Source organism: Protobothrops mucrosquamatus, unplaced genomic scaffold (genome assembly GCF_001527695.2).
Source record: "Protobothrops mucrosquamatus isolate PMUCROS unplaced genomic scaffold, P.Mucros_1.0 scaffold36, whole genome shotgun sequence".
Taxonomy (NCBI): domain Eukaryota; kingdom Metazoa; phylum Chordata; class Lepidosauria; order Squamata; family Viperidae; genus Protobothrops; species Protobothrops mucrosquamatus.
Genome location: NW_015386420.1, coordinates 916,737 through 931,748, shown reverse-complemented (window position 1 = coordinate 931,748; position 15,012 = coordinate 916,737). Strand labels below are relative to the sequence as shown.

The window sequence follows — 15,012 nt, the reverse complement described above, 5'->3', positions numbered from 1 at the left end:
GCGTACCTGATAAAACGCCCCCCTGGTCACGGCCGACAACTGATCTTCCAGCGTCAGCCGCGAATCCAGGAGGACCCCCAGATTGCGCACCCTCTCCGAGGGGGCCAGAATTTCGCCCCCTATAGTCAGCGATGGAGTCAGCTGACTATGCCGCGGCGCCGGCAGCCACAGCCACTCGGTCTTGGAAGGGTTGAGCCTGCATTCAGTCTTAGCTCCACAAGGCCGTCTGGAAACAGCAAGGAACCAGCCCCTGCCGTGTTGGCCCCGCTCCCTGGGTGCGCGCTGGGGAGGTGTCACCCTTTGTGAGGAATGAAGAAATGCACCATCGCGTGGAAGTGGCCAGCAAATGGCCCTCGCCTACTTCACATATCTGGCTTGATGGGCTCCGGGGGAGGGGTTTCGGCAGGCAGCGGGGAGCTCTCCTCATAGCGCTGAGAGGCTGAGCCAGGCGGTGCGAATCCAAAAAGAAGCGCGCTGCCGCTCAGCCTCCAGCCTGCCCAATTTCAATAGGCAGCAAGGTGCAAAGCTGGTGAGCTTCGCACTGCCTGGCTCAGCCTCTCGGTGCTGTGAGGAGAGCACCCCGCTGCCTGCCGAAAGCAGGCAGGCTGGGGGCTGGGCAGCATTGCACAGGTAATGTCGACTCTCATGTTGCTCATGGTGTCCCCTCCCCCAAAGCCCACCAAGCCAGATATGTGAAGTACGTGAGGGCCATGTGCTGGCCATTTCCAGGTGATGGTGCATTTCTTCATTCCTCACAAAGGAATGAAGCTGCGTTTCTTGCCTGTTTTTCTCCCTCCATCATCTCAAATATTTTCCCACCACTCTGTTCTTAGGAAGGAAGGAAGGAAGGAAGGAAGGAAGGAAGGAAGGAAGGAAGGAAGGAAGGAAGGAAGGAAAGAGAGGGAGGGAGGGAGGGAGGGAGGGAGGGAGGGTCTGAGGGAAGTCCTGCCTTAGTCCTGTCCTGCTGCCTTTTCACCATCCCCTTGCCCCCTCCTCCTGGCCTATCCTGGGGGTCTCCCATCCTATTGCTTTGGATACAAAGCTGGGTCTCCTCCCATGGAGAGGGAATGGGCCTCCCTCTGCCCTTGTACCCATCATGAGCAACCTGGGTAAAGAGAGCAAGCACAACAGCAGCAGCCTTGAGGAGGAGGTAAGTGCAGCTGGGTGCCCCCTTGGGGAAGTGGGGCTGGGCTTGGTGCCATGGGTGCTTGAGGGCCGGGCTGGGCGTTTGACCTCTGCTGCCCAGGGCTCCAGGAAGCCTGCAGCACCATCCAGCCCCCCCTCGCATGGCCTGAGAGGAACAGTGAAGCTCTTCCAGTGGACCATGCCTTGGCACTTGCCCCGATCACACCTCTTTCTGACAGAGATCCTCAGATGTGAACGAAGATCCCCTTGATGTGAACGATGAAGAGCCATGTCCACCCAGTAGGCCACACCCACTCCAGCCACGCCCACCCAATAGGCCATGCCCACCCTGGCCACACCTACCCAGCCCCCCGAGGACAACCACAATGCTGATGTGGCCCTCAATGAAATTGAGTTTGACACCCCTGTCCTAGGTTGATTGAGACTTATTCATACCTAGTAGTAGATGCTTTGACTAGGATGGGTCTAATTTTTAAGATTTGAAACCAGGCCGCGCAAATGATGGGCAAGCGCTTGCAAAGCTCCACTTGTGTGAGCGGCGGGCTCTTGTGTTCACGCATGAAGCTCCACTCGAGCAAGTGGAGAGTGCTCACACGCGAAACTCCATTTGCATGAATGGAGCTTTGTGCACGAGCACAAGCACCCTCCACTTGAGTGTCCTCTGCTCATGCGAGTGGAGCTTTGCGCATGAGCGCAAGTGCCTGCTGCTTGCGCAAGTGGAGCTTTGCATGGGAGCGCAGTGTCCTCTGCTCACATGCAAAGCTCCATTTGCCTGAATGGAGCTGTGTGTGCGTGCTTGAGTCTGCCACTCACTCAAAAGAGAATGCTGCTCTTATTTTTAAATGCATGCCTAGTGCTCTTATATATCCAAGTATACAACAATCAACTTAATGTCCATAACTGATGTCAGCTCCAGCTTCACATCTTCCTTTCCCCATATCAGCACCAGGAGCAGCAGAAAAAACTCTTTTCCCCACCATCACAACTTACAAAAGACTCCACTCTTTTAAAAAAAATCATTTAAACATGATTGGTGACTTGGCTTCAATGTTCACATTCAGTGTTCTTTTGATTTTCAGGCCATGCAGTCATGAGAAAATGGCTGCTTTTGAATGACCCTGAAGACACCAATTCAAGTCCAAAAGGCTACTTGAAAGTCAGCATGTTTGTTCTTGGAACAGGAGATGAGCCACCTGTAAGTTTATTAGATGTGTATATTTTGTTTCCTTCCAATACATCTTAGATTGGGTACTTCGTTTTAATATCCATGTGAGGCTTTACACTGAATGATAGAAGACACTCAAAGAATAAACCTGCTGACCCTTTGTTTCTTTTCCCCAGTTCTGCTTATTCCGCTACTTTCCACTCTGTCGCCGCACAACTTCTCTTCCATGGCCTTCAACACCGCTGCTTTTTGAAGGTACATCTCCCCTTAACCTTTTTCTCTTTCTCATCTTTTGGGTGCAGCTTCTCCTTCCTCGTAATGCTCCTTTATTCCTGCTGTTTCGCTCAGTTGCAAAAGAACATGTGAATATTTTGGGGGAATGTCAAGGATTTCCCACCCTAGAATATTCTCATGTTCTGTACACAATTTTCATAATCATTCTCTCAAAAAGGTCAGTGTTTTGTGCCTAGTTCAGGGGTAGGCAACCTTGGCTCTTTTATGACTCGTGGACTTCAACTCCCAGAATTCCCATAGCTGGCTCGGGAATTCTGGGAATTGAAGTCCACGAGTCATAAAAGAGCCAAGGTTGCCTACCCCTGGCCTAGTTAGAAATCACTGTTTAAAGAAGACAAATAACTGAGATGATTCCTACTATTATCTCCAGTCCCCAGGAAGCTCTGTTATTGTAGACAACTTATATATCTTTTTTCTTGGCATGTCAGATATATTTCCAAATAAGATACTGGATGGCAGCCACATACTTTCATTTTCTTAGACTAGCTATGCAGTTTAGACACATTTTTGTGGCATCTAGGCATACTCTTAGAAATATATATTGTGATTAAAAAGGGAGTAAGGAGTGTGATGGGCATCTATGGAAATATTTCTGTGCATATTGGTATCTAAGACGTTTCCCAAAGTCGGTCTGTTAATGAGACACGTGGTCTCCAAAATTGAAATATAAAATAAATATAATAAATAAATGCACATTACTTATTCCTGTGCTTTATTCAGCCTGTTCTTTACATTTTCCAAGATTATTAAAATGAATAAAGAATCCATTGTAGGCTGGCTTTGTATTTTTTTGTGATGATAATGTATTTTGCATATTTATAAACTAAAAACTAATCATGTTTTAGTTAAAGCTGAGCAGCACAAACCACAGTGTATACAAATTAGGATCTGGAAATTCATATTTTTCATAAATAGTATTCATATTATCAATGTCAGTCAATGTAAGATCCTGAAACAGTCTTTAAAGTGGAAGATTCCTTTAAAAGTGTAATGTTTAAATAGGATGGAGAAACTAAAAGGAGATGCAGGATATCTGTAATTTCAAAGGTACTGTTAATGTGGAAATAAGCTATATAATTTTGTTTAACAAATAAATAAATGCAGACTAGTAGTCACTTGTTATCCTGACTTTTAAACAGTTCCGTTTAAAACAGGAATTAGCTATTCTTATCCAGAACTCATTATCAAATGCCAGGTCATTATTTACAAAGTATAAACGTTGGGAGGATACGTGAATACTGAAAGGATGATTAATTGCTCAGTGCATTTCTAGCTTCTCCTGTGATACTAATATATTTGCCAATGTTCATTAAATGCTACTAATTCTTACTAAGGCTGTTATTTGCAACAATCTCAACCACAGATACTGCTGTGATAGCCAAAATCTAAATCAGTTGCATATATGAAATTAAACTAATAAGATTAGGAAATATCTCATGTCCTTGCTCTGCATTCTTCTAAATTATTTCAGATGATCATGCAGCATTCATGCCTTATTGGCAGTGACATGTCTATATTATTTAGGGATGGGGGACAACACACTTTTTAGGGAGAAAGGAAAATGGAAGAGATATATAGGAAGTCCTTGATTTACTGACATTTGAAGTTACAATGGCAGTGAAAAAAGTGACTTACGATCATTTTTCACAGTTACAACCATTGCGGCATCCCCATGGTCATGTGATCAAAATTCAGATGCTTAGCATGACGGTTGCAGAGTCCTGGGATCATGTGATCCCCTTTTGTGACCTTCTGACAAGCAGAGTCAACGGGGAAGCCAGATTCATTTAACAACCCTGTTCCTAACTTAACAACTGAAGTGATTCACTTAACACCTGTGGCAAAAAGACCATAAAATGGGGCACAACTCACTTAACAAATTTGGGGCTCAATTGTGGTTGTACGTCAAGGACTACTTATCCACATTTCCCCTAATCAGGAAAAAAAACATCACTTTGCAATCTTTGGGGGTATTAGCTGGTTGGAAAGAAAAAAAAGAATAAAATAAAATTTAATTTTTATTTAAAAAAAATAAAAGAATAAAACTCAAATATATCTCCAACAGGTGGAAAACAGAGAACGGGAGAATGAAAATGATGATGTGGAAACCAACCTATTGCTCCCAGCTGGAATAGTCCTCCGATGGGTTACTTTTATTCTCAAAATCTACAGAGCTGAAGATATTCCTCAGAGTATGTATCATAGTTATCTATTATTAACATGGGAAAAATGAGTGCATTTATTAAGTTGGATAATTGGAGAGAAATGTTTGTAGATTTCTTAAACTGCTATTACTGCTGCTGCTCTAATAGTAATATTTGACTTCAAAGGCCCGCAAATCAGAAAGTCTTAACTAAACCTGCACCTAGAATGCACCACATTTGTCTTCAGCTGAAAACCTCTGTAATATTGCTAACTAAATATTGCCATAGATTCAAAATTGGCTGTCTCCAGGGACATTTAATGTTTTTTGTTAAAGGGAGCATAGCATAGAAGGAATTGTGATACAAAGTGGGCAAATTTAGAGAAAGGAAGATTTTCTGATTATTTTTTTTCTGACTTGGATGGCGTTATAGTATTTAAAAACAGCATTTTAGGACTTACACTGCATAACATTTCAGGTTTTTTTATGATTTCCCATTTACAAATAGTGGAAACTTTAGTGAAGGCGAAAGGAGATTGATAACACTTGTAAATATTTCTGTTTAGCAAATAGGTTTTCCTATGCATGTGCAGAAGATTAGGGTAGCAGTGGTTTATTAACCTGACATCAATATTTCATGTAAAAAGACTTTTGTCTAATGTTTGAAGGGGTACAGCCCAGCTAAAGCTGTGGAATAAAGTAGTGGCAGGGTATTCAGGAACCAGAATGGGGGAAAGTATTTGTTTCTCAAAGGGTATCAAAATTTGCCATATTCGCACACATTAGTCATGGTAACATTTGCAGTTCCTGAGGGGAATGGTTGAGGACCTGGCCACCTCTGCATGTTTTTTTTCTTTGTTTATTAGATTTTTATCCCATGTTTATTACTCAAGTAACTCAAGGGAACAAACATACCTAATATTCCTTCCTCCTATTTCCCTACAACAACAACCTTGTGAGGTGGGCTGGGCTGAAAGAGAGTGACTGGCTCAAAATCACCTAGCCAGCTTTTATATCTCGGGTAGGACTAGAACTCCCAGTCTCCTGGTTTCTAGGCCCGCACCTTCACCACTACACCAATTGTAAAGAAGGAATTGAAAAGTCAAAACAATAAGTGGGAGCTGACCTGTAATTTTCTCTAGTGATGATAATTTTCTCTCCCTAAATTTGAAAGAACAGTACTTTTGCCTGTACTTTTGGTTTTCCTCATTCCCCATCAGCCATGATTAAACCAAATCTATCTAATTAAATTTGCTTTCCTTCTAATGCTGGCTCAGACATAGATGACGTGGCAGCATTTGTGACGGTCCTAAATCAGCTGGCTGAACAGATTATGCCAAATCCCAGAAGTAGATTCTTTTTCAATCATAATTCTGCATCCTCGTATCCACCTAGTTCACCCCTTATGAGTGAACCACTCTAAGGTACAAAGAGTCAGAATTACTGAACTACTGAATATCTGAAGAAAAATAAATCCTAAAAGGAAAACTCAGAACAACTAGTCTTTAATAATAAGTGGAATAAAACATTGACTAGGGGGCAGTGATAGAGTGCCCTAGCGAAAGCAGGGAAGGGAAATCAAAACATGGTGACTGGGGAAAAAACAGAAAAGGAAGGGAATCTAGTAGATTAGCTGAAAATGTCATTTGGCAAAAATACAATGTCACTGATTTGGACAGTTAACATCAAAAGGATACCTGCCAGTAGGAGTCAGGACAAAGAAGCGAAGAAGCTGGAAAAGGAGGAAACAGAGAAAGAAACAGAAACTGGACATTCTCAATAGCTTCGTTCTTAAATTATAATGAGCATTTATTTCAAAACTAATCAAGTATAATGGGTAAGAAAAGAGAGAATGGAATAGAATTGTTGCTGCTGCAGCTGCTAAAACAATGCAACAAGCATTGCCCACTGTAATAGTTTATTGCAGTATTTCTCCAACTAGCAACTTAAAAATGTGTGGCCTTCTACTTGCAGAATTCCCCAGCCATTATGCTGGCTCAGGAATGCTGGGGGTTGAAGTTCATACATCTTAAAGTTACCAAGTTTGAGAACCACAATTTAGTGCTCAACAACACCATTTTGCACATTCAGAAATATATAACCATGGATGCAAGTTTTGAGCAATAGAAGATAACTTCTTTCATTCTCTGTTTTAAAAATTTCTGTCCAGTGGATGATGCCTTTGCACAGACAGTAAAAGAAATGTTTGGAGGAGAAGCCGACAAGAAAAATCTTGTGGATCCCTTTGTGGAAGTTTGCTTTGCTGGGAAAAAGGTACTTTGTGTTAATAACAGTATTGTATTATATAGTCATGGATAAAGTGTCTGATAACTTTTTGTTGTTAGTTATGAAGTCGTGTCCAACCCATCACGACCCCATGGACAACGTTCCTCCAGGCCTTCCTGTCCTCTACCATCTTCTGGAGCCCATTTAAGCTCACACCTACTGCTTCAGTGACTCCATCCAGCCACCTCATTCTCTGTCGTCCCCTTTTTCTATTGCCCTCAATCTTTACTACTCTTGCATAAATATGTTTTCACAAAGATCAAATGACAAAAATCTATTGTGGTTTGGATAAAATTACATCTATTTAGAAATGAACAAAGTATGGTTTGGTAATATATTATTTTTATGTTTTTAGTGAAATCATTGTGTGTTACCATTAGTTATATGTTAAATACATAGAATTGAATAGAATTAATTCTTTCAACTAACATCTGTAACTACAAAAAAAAATCCTATGGAAATATATGTATTTTTTGTTGCTTGAAAAGACCTTGTCTATTAAAATGTAAGTAGAGTAACTACTTGGATGGAAGACTGCCAGTGAATACCAGGGCTGTGGGGTAAAATGGGAAGTCAAAAATTATCCCAGCAAAAGGCATTGTCAGGCTTTTTGCAAATTGTGGCTGAGAAAAGTACATGATAGTGTCCATGTACGTATAAGAAGTAAGGCTCAATTTATGCATGGCCAATCTCCTTAGGATCAAACTGGAAAAGAATTGAGAAGATTTAACTTTGTTGTATTGCAGATTTTTTCTCCTCTTTGCCTATCTATCCTTTAGATGGGATGGTTGGGAACTTCTAGCATTCCTAGTCCTCATTGCTCAGAATGAAAAGAATTGCAATTTAACCAAGATGGAGGGTATCAGGTTGAGGATAGTTAAGTTGATATCTAGATCTGTACAATAATTCGTTATCAGAGGGGAGTGTCTGATTCAGAGCATTCAAGGCATACAGTATGCAACTCACACCTGTTGAGCACCTTGTAAACCAAAGATATCTCTTCCATGATCAATTACTTATGCTAGCTCCGGGCAGGAACAGCTGCTCTATGTAGTTCTTGGCAGGTGCTATCTGCAGGACTACATACACTCTAGATCAGAGGTCCCCAACCTTTTGAGCACCAGGGACCGGTTCCATGAAGAGAGGTTTTTCTGTGGACCAGAGGGGACGTGGTTTCATGTACTATCTGCATCCAGCGGATGGGGCTTTGCTTCTTTGCGTGGACAGGTTTCTGGCATGCCACGGCCTGGTGCCAGTCCATGGACCAGGGGTTGGAGATCTCTGCTCTGGTCTAGATGACATGTTTCCCTTTGAATCCAGGTGTTTGCAATTGCCCTATTGCCATTCAAGAATTGTGCCTTAGATCTTCTTCCAGGCTCTGAGTTAGCTAACATTAACAGGATGAGCAAGTCTAGTAATACGAGTTAGGTCCAGATCTTTCCAGATAAAAAAGATTAAGGATTAAAAATAGAAATGATTTGGTTTAAATAGAAGTGGACTTTTTCTTTGACAGGTTTGCACCAATATAATTGAAAAAAATGCTAATCCCGAGTGGAATCAGCTTATTAATCTTCAAATCAAGGTTTGTTCTCTAGTACATTATTATACAATTAGGCTTTTGTATTTAAGAAATCAGACTTCAATAAATAACATAGTTTCCTTTTTTTCTAGTTTCCTTCAATGTGTGAAAAAATAAGGCTGATGGTATATGATTGGTAAGCTCTTCCTTGTTATATAGTCAATCTTCTACAAAGCAACTGTTAGAAGCAACTGTTAGAAGCAACTGTTAGAATTTTGAGAACAGATATTTTTGCATAAGCTGTACATATGTTTATTACGTTTGTGCAAGTAACATTAATGCAATGTGTAGTTCCATTTTATTTGCAAGATTGCCTTAAAATAATTGGTTTAAAATTAATATAATTTCTTTTCATTCAGTCACTGGTAAACTGTTTATTTATTAAATTTATATAGCCGCTTATCTCACAATGTGACTCAGAGCAGCATACACAGTCAAAAACAAAAAATTCAAAATGATTAAAAAACAAGATCATTAACCTACTGTTAAAATAATTAAAAACTTTAAAAAAAACACAGAAGAATGTGTTCAACTTAAACACAATGCAACCATTTAACAGAGCTCTACACTTCCATGGGATTCCCCAGGCCCTGTGACAAAACCCAGTTTTAAGACCCTTCTGGAAGGCCAACTTGGCTGGGGCCAATCTCATCTCATGGGGGTGGGGGATGATGCTCCAAAAGGAGGGTGCCAGAGCAGAAATGACTCTCCTCCCTCCTTGGTTGACGGGACCTACAACATGACCTGATGGAACAGGTAGATGTAACCAGAGAGAGGTGGCCCCTCGGATAATCTGGCCCCATGCCATGTAGGGCTCTAAAGATCATAATCAGCACCTTGAAATGGACCCAGAAACAAAGTGACAACCAGTGCATTCTGTGGAATAAAGATATAACATGTACAGTTCTAGAAGCTCAGATAACTAACTGCCTATGCTGCTACATTTTGCGTCAGCTGAAGCTTCCATATATTTTTCAAGGGCAGCCACATCTTGAGCCCATTGCAGTAATCCATTCAGAAGATGACCAGGGCATGAGTGACTGAGAGTAAAGCCTTGAGTCTTATCAGCAAATATTTGAATAGTTTTGTGGTTAATTGTGCTTATTTCTAGTTGATAGTTTAGATTGTGAGGAAGAAGGAACTGAGATAAATTTCTGTTCTAAAAGAAATACTAGATATGTTCTTTTTGAAGATTGCACATTGTGCCATCTGCTGGCTACTGGTGGAAGTGAAACCTTCCTACTGTACATCCATAAGATATTAGCTATGACCATCTACATTTTCTCTACTGTTGTCTTGCTAACCAATATAATTATTGTTTATTTAATCAACACTCAGAATTTCACACTATTCATATAAGGAAATAGGACTGATACATAGTATTCTAAATGGGAATATTAGAGATATAGTATTTAAAAATAATGTGTATTTAAAATGAACATTGATGCATTTAAATCCATTATTACATTCAGGGATCGTCTTACAAAAAATGATGTTGTGGGCACTACATATTTATACCTTTCCAAAATAGCTGCCTCTGGTGGAGAAGTTGGAGGTAAGCCAGTCTCTTTTATTACAGTAGATGTTTCCTCAAAATAACTATTACAAACTCAGAACAGAAAGACGATGAACACAAAGGAGAATCAGTGGTATTTCCTTAGGTATGGTGCCAGACAATCAAAGACTTGGTGAAGTTTGCTCTGGTTTATCCAGATTTAATATTAACAAGTCTAAACTGGAGTAATCATGCTAATTCGTACGATGCACATGATGGAATTCTTTCTTTAAATAAAATATTACTGATGCTCTTATCTTTTCAGAATGATATTTAATGTTCTTGCTTTGTTAAATTTAGCCCTGTGAATGATGTGTGTTGATTTTAGTTTCAGAATTGTTATTTTGTATATGCTAAATAGTTATTAGCAATATACTTTATCACACAGAAAAAAGCAAGATATACTTCTAAAACACATCAAACAATAAATTATTTTGAGTGTTATTTTTTTGGAGCTATCCTGCAAGCTTTCTCCATTATATAGGAACCTGGTTTGAAAACTCAAGGGATAGTTGGCCTTATTCAAATTCAAACATGCAAAAACATTTACACACACACACACTATACTGTAAATGTGTGTGTGTGTGTGTGTGTATATATATGTAGGTTGAATATATATATATATATATATATATATATATATATATATATATATATATATATATATATATGATAAAACCAATAAATATCGATCACCAAGAGGAAAGTAATAAATAGTAAAAAATTTAATGAGCCGAGCTTTCGTTGGGCCCACCCAACATCATCAGGGCTTTAAAAGTAGTCACTGGGAAAGAGCTTTTATATGATGTTAACAGCCTGCATCCGGCTTCTGGAACGTGTCACCGGACCCAGCTGTTCGTGTTGTATCCTAGATGCATTATCCACATCAACGCATGATTTTTTTCCATACCTCCTCCGTATTTTACCGTAAATGTTCTCCTCGTTAACTTCAGGAGTGGAGTGAATTCTGTGTGTGGCACCATGCCCTGGGGGGGGTGCAGTTCTTCTTTCATCTCACTGCTAAACTCCTCCGTCCCTTACAAGCGTGATCCAAGTGTGCCGTCCCCTCCTTGCCCCTATCCCCAGACGCCACCCCCATCTGATAAGGGGGGGAGCAACTCCCAAGATCTCTGCTCATACCTTCATCTCTTCTCACAGCTGCCATAACGATCCCTTCCTCCCCCCGACCACGGGAGCCATCCTTGTTCGTAGACCGGGAATCCCTTTCCCTCTTCTGATGGGATCGAGTCATCATAGTGTGTTTACCCAATTTACCATCCAGGGCGATTTTTAAGGAGGTCTGTGGAAGTTGTTGTCAGCCCCTCATGGGGCCAGGGGATATAGCTAATGGGGGGGTATCCAAGCCCATGCCAATCCGGTCATGTAATAAAGCGGTAGCCACGTTTCTCTCTCGATCTGGGTACAGCCCATGCATCAACCCTCTCCGGCGATTGGGGTTTATGTGCCAAGTTCTTAACGTTTGTTGTGCCGGGCACATATCCACATGCTGGTTGATGGAGTCCTTCCCAGAGAACCACACCTCTTTCAATAGTCGGCCCCCTTTGGTGGTATCACTCGCTAGGACCTGAACTTGGTCAAAATTAAAATGGTGGCCATTCTCAGCCATGTGAGACCAGATCTGTGAGTGTTGCTCACCCCTCTTAATTGCCAACTCATGTTCGTGCAGGCGAGTCTTCAATCTCTTAGATGTTTCGCCCACGTAATTACGTGGGCAGTCCATGCACCTGATTTTATACACCACCGCTGATCTTTCTGCGGTGGAGAGTTGGTCTTTGGGGCGCATGAGCCTTGATCGCAAAGTCTGGTCTGGTCTATGAGCCACCTTGATGTTATAGGGGGCCAACAATCTAGCCGTGGCCTCGGAGACATTGTTGATATACGGTAAGGTGATGCGTGTGGTCTGCCCTTGAGGTTCCTCCTCATGGCCACGCCGGGGTCCAGACGTCCTACTGTGGCGTCTCACAAAGCCCAACGGGTATCCATTCAACCGAAAGACCTGGTACAAATGCTTCCTCTCTTCTATTCTAGATTTCACCGTGCTGCAGTGTGACTGTATACGCCCAAACAGCGTTTTGATGCAACCAATCTTATGGGCTACTGGGTGGTTACTGTTATAGTGGAGGATTCGATCCATGTGGGTGGGCTTACGATATATCTTTGTGCTTACAGAACCATCTGGTAAGCGCTGGAGTAATACATCCAGGAAGGCTATCGAGCCCCGGTTCTCCTCCTCCACTGTAAACTTAATGTCTGGATAGACTGAGTTCAGTATTCCCATAAAGCTGGTTTTATCGCTTCGTTTAATGACGACAAATGTATCGTCCACGTACCGTGCCCAAAACTTGGGACGGTACTGGGACATAGCCTCATGTTCCAACCGTTGGAGAACCGCCTCCGCTATCACGCTGGATATAGGGGAGCCCATGGGGGTGCCTTTTATCTGTTCATATATGACACCCTGGAAGGTGAAGTACGTGGTCAGACAAAATTCCACGAGTTTTAACAAGTCCTCCACACGTAGGGAGTCCCGGCACTGCATGTCCTCTCGTACCTTCAGCTGTTCTTCAAGGACCGCCATCGCAAGATCCCGAGGGATGGAGGTGAAGAGCGAGGTGACGTCAAACGACACCATCACCTCGTCTTCCTCCACCCTCAGGTTCCGGATTTTGTCCAAGAACTCCTCTGCCGATTTAATAGTGGTGGGGCTGTCTTCCACCAGGTAGGAAATGCGTTCACTCAGCCACTTCGCCAATCCCGAAATGGGTGTACCCCTAAAGGAGACGATAGGGCGAAGCGGCATGCCTTCCTTATGGATTTTAGGGAGTCCATAAAACCTGGGGAGGGCTGAGTCCTTAGGCTGCATTCTCCTCAGGGTGTTCTCATCTACTCTTTTGGCACGCTTAAAGCTGTTCAATGACTTGTTGATCTTATTTACCATAGATACCATGGGATCCTTATCAATTACTCTATAAGCCGTTGTATCCTCAAGGAGTTCTAATGCCTTGGTCACATAACACACCCTATCCATTACCACAGTGGCCCTGCCTTTGTCTGCTGGTAATATGACTATAGACTCATCATTTCTGAGTTGTTCCAGAGCCACAGACTCCTCCCTGGACAGGGTCTGGTAATGCCTATGCTGCATAAGCAGCCCTGTGACCTGCTGTTTTATAGAGTTTCTGGAGTCTTCCCCTACAACCCCGTGATACATGGCAGGTTCTAAGGCTGCCATAAAACCCAATAGGTGTGCATCCATGAGGTTATGTCCTACATCACGCTGCAGCAAGGTGAGCTGAGAATATGTCAACTTTCTAGAGGACATGTTGTGTACCAAATTGTCCGTGAACTCGTTGCTTTTTAACCCACGTAGGGCATTTACCTTGTTTTGAAGACGCATGTTGCTCTTTCCCAGTGACTACTTTTAAAGCCCTGATGATGTTGGGTGGGCCCAACGAAAGCTCGGCTCATTAAATTTTTTACTATTTATTACTTTCCTCTTGGTGATCGATATTTATTGGTTTTATCATGGATTTACCCAAGAGTCGAATTTTTAGCTTTATAACTTGTCTATATATATATATATATATATTGAATATATATATATTCAATACTACACAATCTTCGAACTCCGGGATAAATATAAATCAGCTGTTTATTGTTAAAAAATTTAAAACAATAAAAACAACTATTTACAATGTTAAAACAAACTTAGCTTTCGCTGATCCACTGCCAGCATTTTTATTTCTATTTAGCAGGATTGTTTTACTTTTAATCTGAAATTTTTATTCTTGAGGAAAAGGCATACTGTTTAAGTATTTTATTTGTCACAATTAATTACATTAGTTCTTCCATATAAACCGTAGTCATATGAAATCTGTTCCAACGTATGGAAATAATTTGAAATCTGTTTTAAATTCTTTATAGTTTGATTGAATGTTTCTTATCAATAATATCTGTGATTTGTATTAGCCATTGAGTTCAGAGGTAGTGATGGTGGTTCAGTCTTGTTCATATTTTGTCTCTTGTTTAAGTTAATGGTTAAGTCTTTTAAAATAAAACAATAGTAACAACAACAACAAACCTAACATAGTAGGAAATAGTAGTTTTGTTATACGTATTGGTGGAACAGATGGAAGTTGCTTAAAATAGCATTCTGTATAATAATTTTCTACAAATCTCATTCAGGTCTTCCTAAGTAATAGTGCTTGCTCACATTGTAGCATCCAAGAACATCTTAGTTGTCTGAAATAATGTGAAAAACTCAAATTCTCCTAAAATTCTCACTAATTAATCATCTCCCTTTAGATAGCACATTAACTCCATATTTTATAAAGATCTGCAAATAATTTTCTCTCTTGATTGATAGGGATCATTTCAGGAACATGTGATGAGCTTGTCACTATGCATATGGTTTGTGTGTATCCTGCCAAAAGCAGATTGTCATTATCTAGGGACCAAAAGCAGGAGGGGCCACATAAGTCAAGATGACAGCAGCAACTACACAATTGAAGCCACGGCCTTTTGTAATGGGCAATCCCAGCTGCCATCATGACTTTTTTTTTTTTTTAATAGAAATTTTATTAATTTTTCAATTAAAACAACAAATACAAATGATGCATCTATGTACACCAACAAACAATAAAAATACTCAAAACATTTTCGGATACACTCGGCAGTCCCCGCCTTGCCTCCACCCTCATCCACTTTACCTCTCCTTCCTCCCCCTAAACCCACAACCTCTCCTCCTTTTCTTACCACCTCTCTACATCCCCTCCGCCTTCTTAACCACCTCATCGAGTGCAACTTGGGGTACCAGCCGAGTA

The 15,012-nt window shown here is 41.2% G+C and overlaps 1 protein-coding gene across 1 annotated transcript in view; it reads left to right on the top strand.

The window, feature by feature from the left end:
• Positions 1-15,012, top strand: part of MYOF (myoferlin) — a 109,827-nt gene that overhangs the window by 30,761 nt on the left and 64,054 nt on the right. The window contains exons 11-16 of the mRNA XM_015811292.1: positions 2,226-2,341; positions 4,671-4,797; positions 6,919-7,022; positions 8,548-8,616; positions 8,706-8,749; positions 10,086-10,168. Of these exons, the coding sequence (XP_015666778.1) occupies positions 2,226-2,341; positions 4,671-4,797; positions 6,919-7,022; positions 8,548-8,616; positions 8,706-8,749; positions 10,086-10,168 (543 nt within the window). The remainder of the gene's footprint in view (positions 1-2,225; positions 2,342-4,670; positions 4,798-6,918; positions 7,023-8,547; positions 8,617-8,705; positions 8,750-10,085; positions 10,169-15,012) is intronic.